This window comes from Heterodontus francisci, chromosome 20 (genome assembly GCF_036365525.1).
Source record: "Heterodontus francisci isolate sHetFra1 chromosome 20, sHetFra1.hap1, whole genome shotgun sequence".
NCBI lineage: Eukaryota > Metazoa > Chordata > Chondrichthyes > Heterodontiformes > Heterodontidae > Heterodontus > Heterodontus francisci.
In genome coordinates, this window is record NC_090390.1 from 59,184,270 (window position 1) to 59,196,086 (window position 11,817).

An 11,817-nucleotide genomic window follows, 5' to 3' on the forward strand; every position below is an offset into this window, starting at 1 on the left:
GGTAGACTGATGACCAACGCTGTTAGTAATCTATCTGACTTCAAAGCACATCGGAAAATTAAACTGTTAGTTAGCTCTGTTAGAAAGTTTTATTGAAGTTCACATGTCGAGCTGAAGAAGTATTTCACTTTTACCTGTCCAGCACATACTTTATCCTTTCAGCAATCTAAACGTTGAATTTCGCATTGAAGAGCTCATTAGCTTGTCATAGAGTCATACAGCACAGAAACAGGCCCCTTGGCCCGTAGCCTTGTATGCTATGGCGTTTCAAGTGCTCATCTAAATACTTCTCAAATGCCTCTTCAGGCAGTGCGTTCCAGATTCCAACCACCCTCTGTGTGAATAATTTTTCCTCCAATCCCCTCTAAACCTCCTGCCTCTTACCTTAAATCTATGACCCCTGGTTATTGACCCCTCTGCTAAGGGAAAAATCTATCTAATCTATCAATGCCCCTCATAATTTTGTATACCTCAATCATGTCCCCCCTCAGCCTTCTCTGCGCTAAGGAAAATAGCCCTAGTCTTTTCAGTCTCTCTTCATAGCTGAAATGCTGCAGCCCAGGCAACATCCTGGTGAATCTCTGCACCCTCTCCAGTGCAATCACATCCTTCCTATAGTGTGGTGCCCAGAACTGTACACAGTACTCCAGCTGCGGCCTAACTAACGTTTCATACAGCTCCATCATAACCTCTCTGCTCTTATATTCTTGCCAATAAAGGCAAGTATCCCATATGCCTTCCCAACCACCTATCTACCTGTGCTGCTGCCTTCAGTGATCTATGGACAAGTGCACCAAGGTCCCTCTGACCTTCTGTACTTCCTAGGATCCTATCATCCATTGTGTATTCCCTTGCCTCGTTAGTCCTCCCAAAATGCATCACCTCACTTCTCAGGATTAAATTCCATTTGGCACTGTTCTGCCCATCTTACCAGTCCATCTATATCGTCCTGTAATCTAAGGCTTTCCTCTTCATTATTTACGACACCACCAGTTTTCATGTCATCCGTGAACTTACTGATAATACCTCCTATATTCACGTCTAAATCATTAATATACACTACAAACAGCAAGGATCCCAGCACCGATCCCTGCGGTACACCACTGGTCACAGGCTCTCACTCGCAGAAACAACCCTTGACCATCACCCTCTGCCTCCTGCCACTAAGCTAATTTTGGATCCAGTTTGCCAAATTGACCTGGATCCCATGGACTCTTACCTTCTTAACCAATCTCCCATGTGGGACCTTATCAAAAGCCTTACTGAAGTCCATGTGGACTACATCAACTGCTTTACCCTCATCTACACAATTAGTCACCACCTTGAAAAATTCAATCAAGTTAGTTAGACACGATCTCCCCCTGACAAAGCCATGCTGACTATCCCTGATTAATCCCTGCCTCTCCAAGTGGAGATTAATCCTGTCCCTCAGAATTTTTTTCAATAGTTTCCCAACCACTGATATTAGACTCACTGGCCTGTAATTACCTGGTTTATCCTTGCTACCTTTCTTGAATAATGGTACCACATTCGCTGTCCTCCAGTTCTCTGGTACGTCTCCTGTGCCAGAGAGGATTTGAAAATTTGTGTCAGAGCCCCTGCTTTCCCCTCCCTTGCCTCACATAACAGCCTGGGATACATCTCATCTGGGCCTGGGGATTTATCCACTTTTAAGCCCACTAAAACAGCTAATACTTCCTCCCTTTCAATACTAATATGTTCAAGTAGATCACAACTATATCTACACCTACATCATCCTTCTCCATAGTGAACACAGATGAAAAGTAATAATTTAAAACCTCACCTATATCCTCCGGCTCCACACACACAGATTGCCACTTTGGTCCCTAATGGACCGTACTCTTTCCCTGCTTATCCTCTTGCCCTTAATATACTTATAAAATGGCTTGGGATTTTCCTTTATCTTGCCTGCCAGTGTTTTTACAAGTCCTCTCTTCGCTCTCCTAACTACTTTTTTAAGTACCCCCCTACACTTTCTATACTCCTTTAGGGCCTCCACTGTTTTCAGCGCTCTGAATCTGCCATAAGCCTCCTTTTTTTTTACTGATCCAATCCTCTATATCCCTTGACATCCAGGGTTCCCTGGACTTGTTGGTCCTACCCTTCACCTTAACGGGTACATGTTGGCTCTGAACTCTCACTATTTCCTCTTTGAATGACTCCCACTGGTCTGATGTTGACTTTCCTACAAGTAGCTGCTCCCAGTCCACTTTGGCCAGATCCTGTTTTATCATACTGAAATCGGCCTTTCCCCAATTCAGTACCTTTATTTCCGGTCCATCTTTGTCCTTTTCCATAACTACCTTAAATCTTACAGAGTTATGGTCACTATCCCCGAAATGCTCCCCTACTGACACTTCTACCACTTGTCCAGCTTCATTCCCTAGGATTAGGTCCAGGACTGCCCCTTCTCTTGTAGGACTTTCTACATACTGGCTCAAAAAGCTCTCCTGTATGCATTTTAAAAATTCCACCCCCTTTAAGCCTTTTGCACTAAGACTATCTGGACTATCTCATCTGATCTGGACTGTCAGAATGTCCTGCAGTTTTAAAAACATAGGATCTGCATAACTCACTGAGGAAGTGGGCTATCAGGTTGACTCTTCCCAAAAGTTTTGCAGAATATTAAGACAAGCACCTGATTTAATAAAAAAAGAAGCATGCCTGGCTATGGTTTAAAGCTCCAGTGAGACTCATTTACCATTTAATAAAAATACGAGTGCTGAATTCTGTTTGTGTTCATTTAATGAAGGAAGGAAATGTAACTGGAGACCAAATTTCCTAAAATAAAATTTGTGATTTGGTATTCAGGGAAAATATGAGCAAATAGAATCATTAATTACCTGGCCAGGCCTTCAAATCATGAAATGTTCAACAAAAAACAGAAACTGGTCTCCTTTGGTGGCCACAGCACATAAAAGCCCTGTGGTGTGGTACTGCAGTATACAGAGCAAGATAGCCCAAGCTTCAATCCCTGATCTGTGGTGCAGCAGCTGGGCTACTAGTATGGATGTTACAAATGGTCTCAGCATCTCTGAGCTAGGTAATGGATACATCTATTGATCACTCTTCAGTTGCCTTGTTGTAGAATAGACATCAAGTGAAAGCACACTTAGACTCAGCTGTGATGCTCCATAAAACAAAGTAATCCATAGACCCATGCAAAACAATCACTAGATGAGGTGCTAAGAAACTATCAGTGACCATTGCATGAATCATCGCCTTGAGCTAAGGGAAGAACACTGTGTGGGGGGGGGGGGGGGGTGCGCGAAGAGAGAGAGACACGCAAGTTGGAAGAAAGTGAACATTATGGAAACTCTTATTAATTCTGATTAATGTTACAGATGGTCATTCGGGGTGTTGATGTGGGAAATTTTTACCTTGGGAGGATCTCCATATCCAGGCATTCCTGTCGAAGAACTTTTCAAACTTCTTAAGGAGGGTCACAGGATGGACAAACCAGCCAACTGTACCAATGACCTGTAAGCTTTGTAACTGTAATACTTTGTTTTTATTAGTTTTGTGAGGCAGAATCATAGAATATGATGGAGGTGGATGGCCCAAAGATTGCATGCCACATATCATCATACTTCTCATCCATGAATGTACTATCAGTACATTTTGGGTACTCTGCCCCGGCTTGGTTTTTTGTGTGTGGCATGGCAAGGGAATGGAAAATCTCCTCGCTAAATGAGCAATCTCACTTGGATGCCATGAGGCCAATTTTCCTGAGCTTGCCCTGGGGAATTCTGCTTTCCCCAGGTGCAAAGGTAATGGAAAAGAGGCGGAGACTGGTTTTCATGGTCTCCACTGTCTGTCTGTCTATTGTCCTGTGATATTTGAAGTATCCCTGAAAAGCGTGAGCTGGGCCAGTGCCTGCATTGATGCTAATGTGTAATAGAGACTGTTCCTGGCCTGCCACCCGATCCTGGAACAGCACACACCAGGCAGCTTGCCAAAGGGGTGCCTAATGTAACATGACATGGTTGTCAGCTCCTAGACCCCTGCTGCTGATTGAACAATCTGTGATGGGAAGTTTTAATTTTTTCTCCACCTGCCCATGTCAAGGATGTTTGCATGCAGCTTCATTAGCAGTGAGAAAGGCCCAGTCTGAAACCTGACATCAATTTGCTCCAATTACCGTTCCTTCTGGCAGCACTAGGCCCTGCTAGGGATGGGCTGGTGCTGATATATCTTAAAATCATGTTAATGATCTGAGACAGGAAATGCCTTCACTCCTGGGCCAGGACAAGAGCAGCCCACTTTGAGTGGACTGAGAAATTCAGCCGAAAATATCACATTTGTGAAATCAGGGAATGCCTTTCTGAAATTGCTATTAGAAAGCAGGAGAAGGAGCTTTCTTCTGCATCTGGCTATGTTACACCTGACCTTGGAAAGTTAAGAGTGACGCTTAGTGTCAAAGCTAGAGAAGCATTCCATTTCCCTACACTAACATTCCTTACATGAACTCAAATATTTCACCTAAACCTATATTGGAAAGCTTTTTAAAAAATTGCTGATTATGTTCAGATGTTTCAAATTCTATTACATGAGACAGTTGTGCTCAAATATGAATTGGTGACAATTCCAGAATATCATTTGAGATGTGTTATCCATTATCCATAGGTAAAGACTGGTGACTTTCCCTTTAAGGCCCTGTCTTGAATTAGCAACAGTTTAGGTATTTAGATGGTGTTTAGGGAAGCATAAACAACGCCCAATGGTGACCCACTTAAATGAGATTATTCATGGTGCAAGTGCTCAACCTACACCCATGAATCAAACATACAACCTCTTACAGCATTCAGCAGGGAGAACCAATCCTCTTTTTTTTTGTTAATGGCAATTAACCTGCCAAAAAGGCTGAGAACCTCTCCCAGGTCTTGGTTCACTTACTAAATAACAATGTTATTGTACGTCCTGAACAATGACTTTGTTACATCATTATTTACAAGCAGTACTTATTTATTTGCAGGCATTCATTTTAAAATTCATGTTTTCAAAAACTGCAAAATAAAAAGCAATTGATGGAATTTCTGAGAATTAAATCTCAGGGCCGCCCAAGCATATTTCTACAGTCTTCAGGCTACCTGCCAGTAATACAGTAGTCTGAAGTTTTCCCTGGACACTAAAATTTAGGTTACACGTCTTGAAGCTATGGACATTTTTGCTCACTGAAAGTTGTTGATAGAAATGAAAAGGATATATAGCCATTAATCTTTACATTATAATTTGGCACAGTTAATCTTTGGCTGCATTACAGAAAATTGCTGAGCAACACAGAGAAAGCATTTACTGTTTGCATGACAAGTTTATGCCAGTTTAATTGGAAAGTGGTATCATGTGAGAAAAATCCTGTTCTTATCTGTGTTGTAGGTACATGATGATGCGTGATTGCTGGCATGCTATCCCTTCACAACGACCAACCTTTAAGCAGTTGGTTGAAGATTTGGACCGAATTCTCACTTTATCTTCCAGTGCGGTAAGCTTACAATAATATTTGATTGCAATGTTCAGTATACACAGTTTAACACAAGTTAGTCTCCCTTGTGCATGTTTTATTCATAATATTTATAAAATAAGCAAAAGCAGCTCCTTTTTGCCTGATGGATTATGCATTGTAAACTGTGTTTATTTGATGCAACATAGACTGCTGGACAAATTAGAATCTTGATCAACCGAAGGCTCATTGTTTGAAGATAAGCATTTTTACTGTTGGGAGCTAATTGGCACCAACAATCAGTAATCTTCCCCAAGTGACATCAAAGGACAATAAAAAGAGATGATTTCCTGCTGATGGTCACAATCCACAATAGTTAATAGTCTGTTCAGGATCGATGAAAGGGTTTATAGCGACATTTTGCAGTGACCACTGGTATATACACTGAATATGTGCACATTTGATTTTGGAGAACATCAGTTACCGTTGTTTGCTGTCGAAGAATGCAAAAGTACAGAATCTTGTTCTTTCCGTCTTTGTTATTATCAGATCTTTTTTAAATGAATCCAAGTCCGAAACTAATCTCATTAACTGTAGTTTTCAGACTAAAATGTTGACTATTGTCTCTTGGGTTACAAAGTTAACTTTGAGTGAACAATAATATTTTTCTTATTAACCTCAGGTGTGCAGGTCATTACTGTACCCATAAATTAGTCACTAATTACATGTTAATAGTTCAGACATGTAGTCTGCATTTCTGCCACACATTATGTTAATGGGGTTTATATTTACAGCATGACCTATCGAAACTTGTGGCAAATATATCAGGTAGGAGATTTTGGATTGAAATGAACATTTGTTGGATAATTAAATTTGCAATCCTGTTTTCTGATACTATCTTGCATTTTGGAATATTGTGCAGTTTGAGCAGGTAACAAGATATATATGAAATCTCTGATATAGCCTAATGCACTTTCAATACTTTGACCAAACCAATTTATGGACAATAACATTTCAAAATCAAAATGAAGCAGGTAAGTAGGACTGTAATAGGATGCTTTTTTCACAGCTTCACTAGGTAGAGTATAGGTTTAATGTAACATACATGTTAACTTTTCAGTAGCTATGCTATTATGGCTTTCAAACACTTTTGTGTTGACTTAACATAATTAACCCACAAAAATGTTATTCTTTCATATTACATTAGCAAGAATATAAATGGTAGAAATGTCCTCACTTGCTATTTTTAATACCTCTGCACCCTCTGTTGACAGGACTATTTGGACCTTTCTGCACCTCTAGAACAGTATTCACCCAGTTATCCTGATACAAGGAGTTCCTGCTCATCGGGAGATGACTCTGTGTTCTCTGAGCCTATGCCCAGTGAGCCATGTCTTTCAAACTATCAACAGCACATGAATGATACCATTAAAACATGAAAGAACAAGCCATCACTTGCCAAATTGAGTTTAAATGTGGCCTTCCCTGTTTTACACATGTCTTCGAGGAACTTGGGCTCCAGAATGGAATGTTGATTTGGTACGGTTATTATGGAAACGATGCAATACAAGGATTGGAACAGGCTATTCATGAAGAAATGTGCAACCAAATATATTTTGTTGCAAAAGAAGACAGAACTAAGTCTTACGACCAAAAGTTTGCTTTGGTGACCAGGCCTATTTTCATTCCATTAAAAGCTGACTAGTTGGACTTTGGGCAAGACTTGAAGTAGGAAGTTTTGCCTAGATTGTTAATTTTGTAATATTGGAAAATTTATCCAGCATGGAACTTCAGAGTCAAAATATGTGCTGGCTATATTTGTAAATATATCCAAATATGTACAAATATATATTATATATATATTTACAGTGAATTATTTTTTGTATGGATATAAAGGTGTTTCTATTGCAACAAGAAAATTAAAGCAACTTTTGTTAAATAGCTAATTGCTTTTGAAAACTGCTTCTACAGCAATTCGTAGCACTTCAGTTATGAAACATATTCAAGACACTTAAAATATTCTTTGTTTTCAGGGAGTAATAATTTATTTAACTGATTTGGTATTTAACAGTAACAATTAAAACAATTAATCTTTAATATTTCTTGTATTTTGCATGGCATTTGCTAGACAGGAGATAGGCTGACCTGTAAAGCACAATGCAATGGGTGTTTCCATGCCTTTGTTTAAGTAGTTGACTGTTCAGAAAAATGTTATGTTAGGAAACAACAAATAGGTTTTCAGTTAAGGGTTTGCACAGGGATAACGTGTCATATTGGTGCTTCCAAATTTGGTTATCTACTGGGTTTGAACACAAATGTATGTAGTCGTCAAGGACTTGGTATGACATGGTTTTGGACACATTAGCTTGGTTTTCCTACACTATGATAATGGTGAAAAGCATTGGGGGTAAAATTAGGTGATGAGTGACCCCCTCATTTCTGCCCCAAGCACAATTTTGTCCTTGCTGTTACGTAAATAAATGCTGGTGGCAGTGGTGCGTTAACAGGGGTGAAGTTCTGGGGCCCATTTCCTACCATACTGCTACTGTCTCCACCATCTCCAGGGACCATTTTGTAATGGTAAGCCTGAGGCAGTGACAGTAAGTTGCCAAAGTTCTTCAGTGAGAGAGGACCTAGTAAAAGTTGCCTTTCACTTCCTAACTGCTCCAAGGACTTCACGGAAAGCTTTCTTTCCTCTTCATAGCTCTTTTGGTCCTTTAACTGACTGGATGCCTTCTCACGTGCTGCTGCAGGTGTCCCGCATCACCACCACGATTCTCCCTTCTGGCAGCTGTGCGCTTGCCCATGGGATTTAGGGTCCTGCCAGGAGACTGCCCTACATTTGAATTGATCCTAACCCCAGTAAATAGGTTAAGGGTTATGGCAGGCTCATAACTGCAGACACACAGTCTTACAAATTAGCATTTTTTCACACCATTACAAGATAATGTCGCTAATATCACCAGTCATTCAAAAAGTCCCTTGTCTAATTATCTGGATATGGATGATCTAACCTCTGCTAAAGGCTTCATTTGTTATTATACATTTCCAAATATGTAAAATATTAACTGCATGTTAATGTAGTTTTGCATTTTAAAGTTGAGATGCAAGCTTGTCCAACCTAGATTATCAAAAAATTACCTATTTTATTAACTGCGATAAGGTCCAAAACGGTTTTCTTTTGAAACTCCAACCGTATTAACTTATCAATGGCTGTTAGACATGGACACATAGTTATAATTTAGTCAGTTGTGAAATAAAAACGAAATCAATCTGGCATGATAAAATTAGTCTGACAAGACCATGTTGGTTTCCACAGCTGGTATTGCTTTGGCATTGTATTGTAATATGTTTAATCTGAGACTTTTGAGCATGACTGTTAACTGGCTATCCAGGGCACATTTTGTTGTGTTTTATTCAAAAGATGCAGTATCATAGATATGAATGTTAGGGGGTCATTCAAGTGCTCTGAACAATTACCTCCTTTGTTTTTCAGTATTATAATGTTCCAAGTTTTATTACATCAGAAATATCTGCTCATTTTATTACCTCCAGTAGTGAGCTTTCCTGTCAGTGCCAAAATGACCCAGTGATGTAAGGATACCTTTACAGGTCATCAGACTTTAGAGAACACAACTTATGTGACCTCAGAGTTCAGAACATACCCTCATCCATGTACTGAGGACCAAACATTCAATGTGGCCTATTCAAACTCTTATGATATCTAAAAAAAAATTTTAATTTTGCTTTTGATCTTGCATTCATTTATTAAAATAACACGCACTGCTAATTACGGGGAGCAACGGTAGGCCAGATTTCCGGAGTAGGAAAGTGATTTATGGTGCAAAACAGACCTCATTCATTAGATGTTTTATACCCCTGTTCCCCAGAAAAATATACTTTTTCCTTTCTGACATTAAACTCGGTTTGAAGACAATGGAAAAGCATTCAGTACAGTTTCAACTAGCTTTTTCAACTAGCTGGCTTTTGTGTTTTTCTATGCTCTGAATAATGTGGCATTCAGCTTGAGTAACCCTCACTTGTGATTGCTGTCAGTATGACCTATTTCTAGAGCAAGATTTAAACGTGCACTTTAGCAAAAAAAAAAGCAAACAGCTATCCCAAATTAGATCACCTTAGCCAGAGGGTGTGCAAATTATAGGTATAGTCATTTAGATCAAATGTGAGCCAATTGAGAAAATATTCATACAAGACAGAGCATGTTACTTGTTTAGTTCAGCTATAAGAGCTCGCCACTTCAGTTAAAGCAGCAACATTACCAACACAGAAGAATTATGAATATTATGCAGCATTTCCTTTCAAATTATTGTGTTAGAGTGGAATATGTAGAAGAAATAATAATTCAGGCAAAGAAATGTTGCCTTAAGATACATGAAGTAATTAGGTGATGCAATATGTTGTGAGGGGCAGGAAAACCAGCAAGACCAAACTGTAGTATAGCTGCTTTGCTTCTGTGAGAAAGTGCTTGCCGCACTCTTATCTACATTCCAGTACTTTGTATATTTTTATAAAGCATTTGTGATCCTTTGTGTCATAATGTTGAGGTTGTGCACGAATTTCATAATACGATGTACATCTAATTTATTGAATTTTTTTTACAAAGTTTCTATTTTGTTGTTACAGTTTTTTCAGATAGTTAAAAGCCTAGTTAAGGCTGTAAATGATTTGTTTATATGAAAGATTTGCTTCTATATTATACTTTTTTCCCTAAATACTGCTGGACACATTTCTATTAAGCAAAAAGAAAATGTAACCAAAAACTGTACCTAGTTTAATTTGCCTTTAAAAGCTAAAGGCCATGCCCATTTAATTTAAATGTTTATAATTTTGTTCCCTGAAGTGTTCTTGTATGATTGTTGACCGACACGAAGGTATTTAAATGTTTTGTATTTTGTTGATGCTGGTTATTTGAGAGATCTTAAAGGAGACAATAAAATATTCTAAGCCCACTATGAAAATGGCAGCTTTTGCATTAAGTGTTTTGCCATGAGTAAGAGCAATAAATCGAGACTTTAGCCATCAGTCATACAGCTGTTGTGTTTTGAAATGGGTAGTTGCTTAGGAATATAAATATCGCCTTTGTTTGAATATGGGTGTTAACCTCATCTTTTGTACTCGGAAAGATAAGTGATTGGTGCTGTTGAACATAAGAACTTTGTCTGTTCAAGTATAGAAACACATAACACACTGTTCAGGTATTTTCTAGGGTATATTTACAAAATGTTTTACAACAATAGGTGGTAGATTGACCAGTAGTGCCAATGCACACAAGTTAAAAGGCTCAGGGGATTACACTAGAGGTCAATGCAGTAATTTTAAAGCAAATGTTAGCACAGCTAAAAGGAGATTGTAATGGCTATTTATTTTGTTACACCTTTTGCGCTATCACAATTTACCTGTTACATTAGAGAATTTCAGATGCACATGCTATAATTTGGGACATTGTTTCATTTGTTCAACTGGCCAAATTAATAATGCAGCTTGGGTATGGCTGCCCAAACAGCCCAAAGTACAATGTGTTTAGTGCAGCCTACTGATTGTCATTACTTTGCGAATATGATTCAAAATTCTTTGTTAACAATTTTATCAACTTGTTGGTATTGTCAGGATATCAACAGGTTATAGTTTGGAATGGGTTAAACCTAACTAGGACCAATTGTCCAGCAAACCGTTTCCAGTTTTGTCTTACTTTTTTTTCAAAAATATACTTTATTCATAAAAATTTGTTAAAAAAACATTACAAAGCACTTCAAATTTGACATTTCAGAAAGTGCAATAGAGATCAGATTCCTTCGATACAGAACATGAGGTGCCTCACAACTCTTGCCATTCCATTTTGGATGCAGTATCCATTGGCATTACGTGGTAAAAAATGTTTTTTGGTGCATACAGCCTGAGGGGTTTTACACGAGTTCCAGCCACTTGGTATACTATGGTGGGAGGACCTTACACAGTGGCCTTTTTCCATTGAGCCTTTGTGGCAGCTGCCCCAAGCTTTAGTGCATCCCTCAGCATGTAATCCTGGACCTTGGAATGTGCCAGTCTGCAACACTCAGTCATGGACAGCTCTTTGCACTGGAAGACCAGCAATTCAGACAGACCAAAGAGCATCGTTTACTGACTTGATGATCCTCCAGTAGCAGTTGATGTTTATCTCAGTGTGCGTCTCTGGGCACAGCCCGTAGAGCACAGAGTCCTGCGTTACAGAGCTGTTCGGGATGTTTTGTCTGTTACTTTGATAGCTACGGGCTTCTGTCATCCTAAACTGATGGACAGTAAAGTGGAAACTGTTTTGTGGTATCACACAGCAGAAACCTTTAGTCACTATTGCCACC

The 11,817-nt window shown here is 39.1% G+C and overlaps 1 protein-coding gene across 33 annotated transcripts in view; it reads left to right on the forward strand.

Annotated features, from left to right (window-relative positions):
- Positions 1–10,494, forward strand: part of LOC137380667 (fibroblast growth factor receptor 2-like) — a 163,803-nt gene extending 153,309 nt beyond the window's left edge. For 32 of the 33 annotated variants that reach the window (XM_068052853.1, XM_068052855.1, XM_068052856.1 and 29 more), the window contains 3 exons: positions 3,366–3,503; positions 5,398–5,503; positions 6,736–10,494. In XM_068052853.1, the coding sequence (XP_067908954.1) occupies positions 3,366–3,503; positions 5,398–5,503; positions 6,736–6,900 (409 nt within the window). In that variant the 3' untranslated portion in view covers positions 6,901–10,494. Of the gene's footprint in view, positions 1–3,365; positions 3,504–5,397; positions 5,504–6,255; positions 6,290–6,735 lie in introns of all 33 variants that reach the window. The other variant, XM_068052870.1, reaches the window with a different exon arrangement.
- Positions 10,495–11,817: the final 1,323 nt, after the last annotated feature.